Below are 12,167 nucleotides of genomic sequence, written 5' to 3'. Positions count from 1 at the left end.
TTTTTTGTGGAACCGGGGATTGAACTCAGACCCTTGTGCTTGCCAGGCAAGCACTTATTCTACTGAGCCATCTCCCTGGCCCCAAGTGAATTATTTTGCACATGATGGGTGCCAAACTAGGAGTGAACATTTAAGAGAAAGAATTAGTTTTTTGTTTGTTTGAGAAGGGGTCTTGCTTTGTAATCTAGACTGGCCTTGAACTTGTGATCATCCTCCCTTGGCATCCTCAGTGCTGGCATTACAAGTGTATCACCATATCTGGGTGAGAAAAAACTGGTGATGGTTCTGCTTGTGGGATCTTCAGATTTTTTTTTTTTTTTTTAAGTAGGTTTTGGTATGAATTGAGCTCTTTGGCCTGTGTGGCTTATCACACCGGAGAGCTGGGGGCATCACTTTGTGGAAGCATTCCTTTTCCAGCTGGCAAGATTGTAACTCTGCTTCTGTGCAGGCACTCTTTGGGTGGGCTAGGCCAAGAAGTCTGCCCTTTCCCCAGTTGAGACCTATAAGGCTCCAGTGCAGTGCAGCTTTGGGCTGCATGAGTGGTGAAGGACAGAGTGAGCATTTGACTGGGGAGATTGGGAGGCATCTGAGGGATGCAACCCAAGCTAGTAGGGCAGCTGTAAGTACAGTCAGAATGCACTGGGAAGTATGGTAGCTGTGAGAAAGGATTGGTGGGGTGGGCTTTGTAAGGGGCCTTGGAAACTAGGAGGGATGGCTGGGGTTGCTTTTAGGGCTTGGCCAACAGGGAAGCCATTGATGTTATCTGCTTGGCTGTGGGATGATCCTGACAGGCTTTTGAGGGGAGTACATGATCAAACTGAGTTAAATGTCTAAGACAGGTTGAAATGGGAAGAGCCTAGAAACTGCTGTGGTTGACAAAAAACATGAGGTCTGGCATTAGAGTAGTGCAGTGAGAATGGGAAGAAAGTGAAGAAGGATCTCAAGGGTCAGGGGTTCCCAATGGGAAGCAGGAGTGGCTGTTGTGCTGAACCCAGGACTGGGGAGGATCGCAGTAGGTGGTCCTGCTGAGCCCCTTCACAGGCCCTGGACTGCAGAGCAAGCACACGCCAAGCCCTGGTCTTCACCAGGCAACAGCACTGGTAGGGGAAGCAGGTGTCAGTCTGTGCTGATGGTGCTTTGTGGAGAAGTAAACCAGAGTGAAGAGGTTGAGAGTCTGGAGACTTTCCAGATGTGATCATAACAGATCTGAAGGAGTGTGTGACTCTTTGTAGGAAAGAATGTAAAACTCACTAGGTAGCCTAGGCTGGTCTCGGGCTCACAGCTGTCTTCCAGCCTCAGCCTCCTGCGGGCTGAGATTGCAGATGTATGCCACCATGCCTGACTTAAAATTTAAGACAGGATCTTGCTAAGTTGCTCAGACTCAAATTTGTGATCTTCCTGCCTAAAGCATTTGGCCAGAGAGTACTGAGCGAATGCTTTCAGAACAGAGTGGCAGAATGTTGGAGGCCGAAGAAAAAAGGTGTGTTGGTTGAGGTTTCACATGATGTTGCCATCTCTCCCTGACAGCCCAAGATTCCCATTTTCTGTGTTCTAGCCAAACTCATCCATTATTCCTCTCCACCCTCTCCTGTACATTCTCTGTTATATCACATTATTTTTTTTTATTACTTTTTTGAGGCCAGGTATAAGCCGGTCTTGAATTTGCCATATGGCCCAGGCTGGCCTTGAACCCACAGCCATCTTCCTGCCATAGCCTCCCAAGTGCTGGAATTACAGGCGTGTGCCACCATGCCCACTTCTATTTTTTCTTTTATTATTATTATTATAATACTTTTTATGTATTTAGTACAGGGTATCACTACACAGCTCAGACTCAGTGATCTGCCTGTTTTTTTCCTCCTCGGTGCTGGGATTACAGGCATGCATAATCATGCCCAGTCTTGGGTGACTGGTGTAGCATGCCTGGGGTTTGGGTTGGTGCAGCATGTGCTGGGGATTGAACACCTGTCCCTGAGCTTGCTGAAGCAGGCGCTTAGTTCACTGAGCTATCTCACTGGTCTGCTATATATTTAAGACCAGTGTTTTTCACACTTTTTTTTTTGGCAGAACCGGGGATTGAACTCAGGCCCTTGTGCTTGCCAGGGAAGCGCTTATTCCACTGAGCCATCTCCCCAGCCCCACACTTCGTTTTTAGTTGCAGAACTTTTTAAAAATCTTTCTTAAATTATGAGAAATTCTGGTATTGTAAAGAGAACAAGTAGGAGCTGTTCCAGCATCTGTGTCAGAAGGGATCCCTGTGCCTCCATCATTACCCCTCTTCAGCTTCTGGAGCATGGCCGAGGCTCCCGGGGTCCCTCCTCCAGACTCCTCTTCCTCTTTTTCTTACCAGGCTCTTGAATGAGAGTGTAGTCTCGCCCCTCACGGAATCCCTGGTGCTATACTGTATGCCTCATGCAATCCTTGTTCTGTAATTCAGTCTGGCCTTGAACTCACTGTGTAGCCCAGGTGGGCAGTGCTGCCTCATCCTCCTAAGTGCTGGGATTGAAGGCAGGGTGACTTTTCTAACAGAAGATCTATTGTGCCTGGAGGCTGTGTCTCCAAGCCCTTCTGGGCACTGCTTGGCAACTTGGTCTTGTCTCTCTGGCCAGTCTTCGTCCTCACCCTTGGCTGTTCTTAGGCTTCTGTGATAGTTACTAGTGTGATTCCCTCTGCATGCCTTTCCCCCCTGCCCAGTGACTGCCTTGGGGTATCTTGAGGGGCTGCATCTCTCCAGCCTTAGGACCTCTCTTGTTCCCTGCTGCCATCACTGGTGACTGGTGGTAAATGTTGAGCAAGCCTCTGGGACAAGGGTGGTAGGAATAAGACTTGTCTGTGATGCTTGCCAATTTTTTTAATTTTTAATTTTTAAAATTTTTTTGGCAGAACTGGGGGTTGAACTCAGGCCCTTGCACTTGCCAGGGAAGCGTTTATTCCACTGAGCCATCTCCCCGGCCCCATGCTTGCCAGTTTAAATATCCCATTAAGTCCACAGGAGATGTGTGTGGTTGCTCTTTGGGGCTGGTCCAGGCTGGCTTCAGCATGCCCATGATCCAGTGCATTAGCTGTGTTGGTCCATAAGTCCCTTGAGGACAGGAGTGAGGCTTCATGCTTATTTTCATTTTTGCACTTGTGTTAAGTACTGAATAACATGGCATAAATGAGGGTGAGGGTCGATGGAAGGACAGTGAGGGGGCTGGGGAGATGGCTCAGTAGAATAAACACTTGCCTGCCAAGCCCAAGGGCCTGAGTTCAACCCCTGGTTCCGCAAAAAAAAAGGAAAGACAGTGAGGGACAGAGGCCCAGATGGATCCTAGGCAGCAGTGAGGGAAGCAGGTGCCTGACTGCCAGCTGGCTGTGGATAAGATAAGTGATGTGTGTACATCCTTTGTTCTTTGTAAATAGAAATGCTTGTTCTCCATAGATGAGCAGCAGCAGCAGCAAGAGAGCTCCGACAACAGCAACCCAGAGACTGAAGCAGGACTACCTTCGGATTAAGAAAGACCCAGTGCCTTACATCTGTGCTGAACCCCTCCCTTCTAACATCCTTGAATGGTAAGGCTCTACTGCTTGCTCCTGCACCCGCTCTTGCTGTGCTGCCCTGGCCTGGTGTTGCTGATCATGATGCTGAGGACAGTTATAGTCATACAGCTCTTTAGCTGGGGAGGCACTGACAGGTCTGTGACCCTGTGGCCCTCACAGTGACACACCCAGGATACCACAGGGTCCTACCTGACTTACTCTGGGACTAGAAAGAAACTTCTTCCTAGGGCTGGGATATATAGGGCTCATGGCTCCTGTTCACATATGGTTTGTAGGGAGTACATTTCACAGGTCAGTACTGAAGGAGACTGCACATCTAAGTGCCTCTGTACTCTACTTCTGCACACTGGGCATTCATTACCCTGTTTTGCCTGAGAACGTCGTGACAGGCTCCTGATACTGCAGTGTCTGGCATGACCCAGGCCAGATACCCTAGGTCTCAGGTTGACAGCAAGGCCTATGGAAAACATTTATTTCATGATAGTGTTTTGCTGTGTTAAAATATAGTGTTAAGCTGGATGTGGTGGTGCGCACCTGCAATTCCCCAGCACTTGGGAGGTTGAGGCAGGAGAATCACCCCTAGTTCAAGGCCAGCTTGAGCTACACAGTGAAGTCAAGACAGCTTGAGTTACATGCCAAGACTCTTTGCCTCTCTGCCTCTCTGCCTCTGTCTGTGTCTGTGTCTGTCTGTCTGTCTGTCTGTCTGTCTCTTTCTCTCTCTCTCTCTCTCTCTCTCTCTCTCTCTCTCTCTCACACACACACACACACACACACACCCCACAAAAAGAGGCCTGTGCTGCACAGCCTAGATTGACAGCTGATGTCTTGCTGCCAAGCATGAATCTACGGAAATGAATCCTTTAACTAAGGTGATGCTGATTAATGAGCTGAGGAGAAGTCCAGCTTGGGGTGGTAGAAAAGGTATCCTGACTGAAGGGGACATCGTCTATGTATTCTTTTTTTTTTTTTTTTTTTGCTCGAATGCCTTCAGGGCACTTTTGGCCAGCGGGAGAGTTGTGAGGTTCGAACTCCAGCAACCTGAGGCTGACAGCTTTGTGGAAGCAGCCACTTAAAAGGACTGAGCGAGGGCCAGGCCCCCATCATCTATGTATTCTTAGACTACGAGAAGATTGTTAACATTAATTTTATGTGACACAAGAACACTGGGAAATCCAAAGGATTCTGTTTCCTCTGCTGTGAAGACTAGAGGAGCATAATTCTGGCTTTGGAGACTTTTAATGGAATTAAGCTAAGCGAGCCATCGATGTGGGTCATGTGTCTTTAATGATTATTCTAAAGACTCAGATGAAGTGACTACAGGGTTTCAGAGTTCAGAACTGTAGAACTGACATCCCCCCATCAGTTTGTCTGAGGGTTCTGCAGATAAATTCACAAAACAGATAGGAACAAAAGGAAAAAGACAAAGACAAGACTTATGAGGTGGTCATCTTGCTCCTCTCCATTCAGAAGCAACTTGCTAAGGGAAAAAGATGACCTTGCTCCTAAGCAGCACAGCAGGAATTCAGAAAGGGTGCAGAGACTAGTTGGCAAGGGGGAAGCACCATCCTTGCTCCTCCAAGGGCAGGGGCTTCCTGCTGTAGTGGGCAGAGGATGCAGAAAGGGACCCTGAGATGGAGCAACTTGAGGATAATTATACATTCTCAAGGGGAAGAAGTGTGAGGAGAGCAAGGATGAGACACATTCTGGTCAACAGGTGGGAGAGTCTTAGAAGTGGGAGCTGGGACAAATTCCGCAGGTATGAAAAGTCGTCCCTTCCAGGAGCAGGGGTCACTAAAGTGTTGTATACCTGCCCAGATGATTTGAAAATGAGTGTATTAAAAGTGTAACAGATGAACTTCTGCTGTTACTTATTTTTTTCATACTGAGAATTGAACTCAGAGCCTTGCATTTGCCAGGCATGCGCTGTGCCACTGAGCTACATCCCTGGTTGCTGTTAATATTTCCATATAAAAAAATCTGAGGGGCTGAATTGAGAAAGCTGTAGTTTCACAACCAGCTGTCCTAGGTAGGTAGGTAGTTTGTTTTTAGCATGAGATGTTATCTCTGGTTGTATACATGAACTTCAGGGAGTGTGTTCTAAATTTTGGCTTATAAATATGACCTATAACCCATAGACCCCAATTTGAGATGAAATTAACAGGAAAGTGAAAATACCAGGTAACTAGACTGCTAGTCTTCGGGTTAAGTGTTCAGGACGCAGCCTTGCCATCTGGCAGGCAGGCCTGTTGAGAGTGTGGCTCACTAGTTCAGACCATTTCTCGTGGGTGTGTAGGCTCTTCAGAACAGCGGTGTCGGACGTATGCCGCCAGGTGTGATGGCGCAGGCCGGTCATTCCAGCACTCCAGAGGCTGAGGCAGGATGACTGCTGTGAGTTCAAGGCCAGCGCAAGCTGCACGGAAAGACCCTTTCTACAAAAATAAAGCCAAAAATGAGCAGCTTGCCTCCCAGCTGCCTTGAAGACAGGTTTGGTTTTGTTTTTTGTTTTATGGCATACAGGGTGTCACTACGAAGCTCAGACTTGGAGTGATCCTCCTGTCTCAGCCGCCCCAGCACTGGGATTACAGGCAAGCCTCATCACACCCCATTTTGGGGCCAGTATGGCATGCAGTACCAGGAATTGAACATAGGACCTTATGCTTGCCAGGCCAGTGCATATGCTGCTTCCTGGCTCTTATTTTTTTTTTCCTTAAATTGGTTTTTGATACATCTGCAGGGTTTTTTTTTGTGTTTGTGTGTGTGGTATATTAACTTTTTATTGATGTGAAATTTATTTAATATAAAAATAATGATTTTGGGGTTGGGGAGATGGCTCAGTAGAATAAGCGCTTCCCTGGTAAGCACAAGGGCCTGAGTTCAATCCCTAGTTCCAGGGGAAAAAACAAAACAAAAGTAATGATTTTAAGCAAAATAAATAGCGTGGAGTTAAAGTAAGTATACAGGGGGCTAGCGCAATAACTCTGCAGACTAAAGCACCTGCTTAGGCAAAGAGCAGGGCCTGTAGTTTGATCCCTGGCACCATGTGCCTCTCTAGCCCCACCTCCAGGGCAGGCTGAGCTGGCCTTGGAGTCCGGCATAATGGCCTATGCCTATAATCCCAGTGCTGGGGAGACTGAAAACAGGAGGATCACGATGAGTCTGAGCTGTGTAGGGAGACCTTGTAATGACCAAATACATTAGAAAAAAAGGAAAAAGAAGAAAAAGTATACGTAACTCTTTGGAAGTGCTGACTATTGGTTACACAGAATGAAATACAAGGCCAAAATACTCAAAAGTGTGTTCATGATAAATGTTTTATTTTTTTTCTTTAAAAGACTTTAAAATTTACTCAAATGCAGAGAAAAGAGGCCTAACAAGGTTAATAAGTATTTTACAGACTGGTTGGACAGGTGAAGGGTCCAGGGATGGTGCTGAGTTCTCCCTGCTCCCAAGGATGAAGTTGGCAGATGTGAGGACTGATTCCCTGGGTGGCCATCCTCACCCTTAATCAGTGGGGAACCCCTCATGTATACTTCTGTGGGACAGGGGATTCCCCAAGACCACCTCAGGTTTAGCCATATGCTAGAAGGACTCACTGGTAACATGTTTTTTGTTTTTTTGGTGGTTTTTTTTGCGGAACCGGGGATTGAACTCAGGCCCTTGCACTTGCCAGGGAATCGCTTATTCCACTGAGCCATCTCCCTGGCCCTCCACTGGTAACATGTATTACATAGAACAAAATATGAGACTGAGAAACTCAAAAGTGTGTTCTCTGATAAATGTTTTATTTTCATCTTGAAAGGAGGGCAAAGTCAACAGGATAAGAGGTGTTATGTGCCAACTCCACAGGAGGTAGACATAGACTTCCAGATCCCTTGAGCTAGGCATTCATACAGGGACTCACTTAACTCCCTAGCAACAAGTTGGGATAAAGAATGTGAACTGCCACTAGAGACCTGCCACTCAGGCTTTTATTGGGAGGGAACCTGATGTGTTGGAAGGGAGGTAGTTATGTAGCCAGCTCTGTCTCTGGCACCCACCAGAATTCTGGTCTTCAGCAGAGTGTGGTTTAGCATGAACCATAGTTTTTCTGCCACTCTTGCTGGTCAAGGTGGTGGAGCTGAGCCAGATTAGCAGTGCTGGGGCTGTGTGCTAACTACTGTCTGTGGGGTATCCCTATGGCTGAGAGAAGAAACAAACTTTGCTAGGCAGGAGCTGGGAGGAGCTTGGGGACCGTAGACAATCTGGCTTCTGGGTGTATTGAGCCTGAGTCTGTGGCCCAGGCTGCTTGCTGTGTCAGGAGGGGCTGTGCTACCTGTCTCTTCCTGGTTTTCTCAGATTGGACACAGTGACAGGAGCAGGAGTACAGGAGGACATGTTCTGCTGTGCTGCATTCTTGCTCTAAGCTGCTTGGTCCTGGTCTTCTGACACACATAGGGCAATGCTACTTTTTACTATAGCTGGTTCTCTGTATCTGTCCATTCTTGGATTCAGCCAACAACAGATTGGAAATACTCAGACGAAAAAGAAATCCTCTCAATTGAACATAGACAGGATTTTTTGGTCATTTCCTACTATATAACTCTTCACGTGTTATTTTCATTGATAAGTATTGCACGTTTAGAGGTGATATAAAGCATGAGAGAGGATGTGTGTGGATTCTGTGCAAACACTGCTCCATTTTATGAGGGACCTGAGTGAGCAATTCTGGACTTTGATAGCCCTAACATGGGATTGCTGGTCCTGGGACCAGTTCTGGCAGCTTGGCAGCTGCCATGGGTTTCAAGATCCTGCTGGAAAGTTTACATCAGGCATTCGTAGTTGCTGCCATGTCTGCCAAGTCTTACCTGCTTTGTGCTCTTCTGTTTTGTTGGCACATTTGGTTTTTTTGGTGGAACCTGGGATTGAACTCAGGCCCTTGCACTTGCCATTGAAGTGCTTTCCCACTGAGCCATCCAGCCCCACTCTTCTGTTTTGTTTGAGAACTTATAAAGCCCAAATACCATTCTGCTTATCTTTTTATTATTTTTATTTTTATTTTTTTTATTTTTTTAGGTTGAATAGGAAAATTTATTGGGAGATAAGAATGAGAAACAGGAATAGCTCCTGAGAGATAGGAGGGGGTCCCGAATGGTTGGCCCCATTCTGCTTGTCTAAAGTTACCACCTTGTCTATTATGAGGGGCTTATGTATCTCTTTGCTTCTGCTTCTGACCTGTGGTGGAATTTCATGTGAGACCTTGGCTTTGGAGAAGTTCATCACAGGTTGCCCTGTCCTTCTGCTCTGAAAGTATTTCTGTTTTTTGCATGAACATCTGTATAGCAGAAGGTGGCACCCAAGGCCAACTGCACATCACCAGCTATTCCTTATCTAACTTATGTGCACATACGAAAAAAGAGAAAGAAAGAGGGGTGTGTGTGTGTGTGTGTGTGCGTGCGTGCGTGCGTGTGCGTGCGTGTGTGTGTGTGTTTGGTACTGGGGATTGAATTCAGGACCTTGTGCTTGCCAGGCAGATGTTTAGGCCACTAACCCATCTCCTCGGCATAGAAAGTACACATTTTTACGTATAAGTGTTAAAGTACCTCTTGGTGTATTTTGAAGTTGCGTAAGAAGTATGTTAATGGTTGGAGATAAACTTGTATGTTGTGCTAAGGGAGCAAAAGCACTCTGTGGCAGTGTAGAACATGCATTCTGCATTTCTAGGATGCCACTGTGAAGTGCTCCATAGCTGCGGGACAGGAGACCAAAGCTGGCACTACCCTGGGACACGGGGCCTGCATTCCTTTACTTGCTATGAATATGGTCCTGACTGCTCCAGTAAACTCCAGTCTTGGAGTGATTCTGGTTTTGGGAAATTTACAGTAGTGCTAAATTCAAGTGGTTTTCTTCTCTTCATTAGGCACTATGTTGTCCGAGGCCCTGAGATGACCCCTTATGAAGGTGAGTAGAACATGCTTGATAGAGACTTCACTGCTGAATGTTTACTAGAAAGTAGTAGCCTTCCTATTTTCACACGTGCAGTGGTGAAATTAAACTTATTTGGAACTAACAGTGCAATTTGGTTTTACTGCTGTGTCTAAATGTCCAAATGTCTGCAAATATCTGCGTTACTCTAGCATCAGTTGGAAACAGGAAAAAGGGGAAATGTTTCCCTGATGCCCACGTTGGTAGGGAGCACTTTCTGTGTTCTATGATCCTCAGAGCAATCTGAGCCAAGGTGAGGCCTCTCGTGGATAGAAGGTACAGGGCCCTGCAGGTCTCTTCAGCTGCTTGCCAGACTGACCGGGTGGCCTGACTCCTTAGGTCACTAGGTACTATCCAGGGTTCCAAGGTTGGCTTCAGCAGCCAGCAAGTGTCTAGGGGGCTGTAGGGATAGTGGCACTAGCCTTAGGCTCTGGACCAGGTCAACAGTGCACCCACAGTCACTGGTGCCTGGCCAGCCCAGGGTCTAGTGCTGGCCAGGTGGGTAGTGCTTTCGCTTCCCAGACACCAGGCCTGAGTGGATGGATGGCCAGGACAGCAGGCTTTGGTTGCAGTTTTTGTGTAAGGCTTTTTCAGGAAGCTGAGTATGGTAGTGCGCATCTGCAGTTCGGTGCTCGGAAGGCTAAGACAAGAGGGTCATGAGTTTGAGGCCATCCTGGGCTACAATGGTGAAACTTACGCACGTGTGTGGGGGAATAAAAGACTTCAACAAACTCAAGGAGAGGTGCTTGAGTTTAGGAACCATTACTTTGAAAGAGAGTGGGGTTGTGCAGGAAGGAAGGAAAGAAGCACACCGTTGCTTTCGATAGTCATGGGAGAGTCATGGGTAGTTAAGAATAAAACAACTTCCAGGGAGATGGCTCAGTGGCATAAGCACCTGCCTGGCAAGTGAAAGGTCCTAAGTTCAATCCCTGATACCAAAGTAAGTAAGTAAATCAATAAATAAATTTTTAAAAATGGCTATGTTCTCTTGAATAATTTGGGCTGGTGTTTTGCTGGCCTTCCTAGGGACTATATGCTTCCCAGGGATCCTGGCTCTGGGCTGATCCATCCTGGAGGCAAGTCAGAAGCACAGCCACAGGATAACATGGTGACAGTGACAGATGTTGGAGGTTGTCTCAATTTGGGCCCCCAGCAGGGTGACATGAGGGAGGTGTGTATAGCCCCTGTGTCATGAGGAGTCCTGATAGATAAGTTCCTGGGATTTGGTGCAAGATAGGCTTCAAAGTATTTGGTGCAAATGTCCAAAATCCTAACTAAATTTGTGTGTATTTTTACCAGGCTTGACAAATATATGCCAAAAATGAGTAGTAGTAGTAGTAGTAGTAGTCTCAGTTAAGTGGGATTATACTAAGGTTCCCCCCCCCCCTTTTTTTTTTTTTTTATCAGAACCAGGGATTGAACTCAGGCCCTTGCGCTTGCCAGGCAAGCACTTACTCTACTGAGCCATCTCCCTCATCCCTTTTTTCCAAAATTGATGGTGAATATTTATCACGAGACACCACCCCTCTCCATAGGACTAGCCAGAACTGTTGTTTGGGGAGAGCTGGACACAGGGGGAGAGAAGAGAGGGCAGCCCTGAGGGTCTGTGGGGGGACTTGGAAGTAGCCCCCTCCTGCCAGCTCCACTTCTGTCACTCATCCTTCTGTCTGGTCCTGTGCGACCCACATCCTAAAGTTTTACCCATGCCCTGTCTCTGTCTTCACCTTGTATAGTTTCTGTAGTCCTGTCCCTTAGGCTGCCAGTGTGTCAAATCTTTGTTCCCTTTCTCTGCCACCTCTCCCTGGTGCCTTTTGGCAGCTACAGTCTCGCTCTCTCCTGGCACCACTCTCAGCAGACCCTTCCAGATCGGCACACGGCCTTGAGGCTGTTCTCAGTTCTGTTTCTGGACCCCAGGGTCTGATGCCATTGGCACCTGCTGTCTTTCTGAAATTCTGCTTTGATACTGTATTTTCTGACCCACCCTCTGGCTTTCCTGGTGGGTCTAATGCAGCTCTATATTCCTGCATTCCTGTTTCTGGAGTCTTCAGATGGCCCTGTCTTGACAGTCCCACACTGGCTTTCAGGGCAGTGTTGACAAAGATTTAGCAGTCCTATCAAATCTTAGCAAAGTTCTAGACATACTCAGTCTTATTCTAAATTTAGTTGAGAAAGCAGGGGACTTAGAATAGCTAGAAGTGATTTTTTTTTCCCCCAATTGTTAATGTATTGCATATTGTTGTCTTAGAAGTGATTTCTTGAAAGAAGAGTCATGGGGAAGAGCTGCTGTTTTCCAGATTTACCTTGCAGTTCAAGAGATGGGGGGTGGGGGGAGATGGGGATGGGGATGCAGAAGTACATTTCTCACTTTCCTATCACCGGGGCAAAATTCCCAGCACTCAGAATTCAGGGCAGAAACCCTGGGAGATAGCTCCGTGGAATAAGTGCTTGCCTGGCAAGCGCAAAGTCCAGAGTTTGATGCCTGGTACCTGCTCCCCCGTCCACCCACCCACACACGATCCCTGTTACCTGTTCCCCCACCCAACCACACACAGGATCCCACATACCCCGCTCCCCCACCCACGATCCCTCCTACCCACTCCCCCGCCCACTCTCTCTCTCTCTCTCTCTCTCTCACACACACACACACACACACACACACGATCCTT

General features: G+C 47.3%; 2 protein-coding genes across 3 annotated transcripts in view; one reads left to right on the top strand and one right to left on the bottom strand.

Moving 5' to 3' along the window:
* Window positions 1–2,295, bottom strand: part of Scnn1d (sodium channel epithelial 1 delta subunit) — a 15,724-nt gene extending 13,429 nt beyond the window's left edge. The window contains exon 1 of the mRNA XM_004639676.1: window positions 2,274–2,295. Within this exon, the coding sequence (XP_004639733.1) occupies window positions 2,274–2,295 (22 nt within the window). The remainder of the gene's footprint in view (window positions 1–2,273) is intronic.
* The window catches only part of Ube2j2 (ubiquitin conjugating enzyme E2 J2), a 21,323-nt gene that overhangs the window by 1,928 nt on the left and 7,228 nt on the right, over window positions 1–12,167 (top strand). For both annotated transcript variants that reach the window (XM_023699582.1, XM_004639582.2), the window contains exons 2-3: window positions 3,422–3,552; window positions 9,437–9,477. In XM_023699582.1, coding sequence (XP_023555350.1) covers window positions 3,422–3,552; window positions 9,437–9,477 — 172 coding nt within the window. The remainder of the gene's footprint in view (window positions 1–3,421; window positions 3,553–9,436; window positions 9,478–12,167) is intronic.

The sequence above is a fragment of the Octodon degus genome, unplaced genomic scaffold (assembly GCF_000260255.1).
Source record: "Octodon degus isolate 3935 unplaced genomic scaffold, OctDeg1.0 scaffold00113, whole genome shotgun sequence".
In the NCBI taxonomy this organism is placed as follows: Eukaryota; Metazoa; Chordata; class Mammalia; order Rodentia; family Octodontidae; genus Octodon; species Octodon degus.
This window is presented reverse-complemented; position numbering and strand designations above follow the sequence as displayed.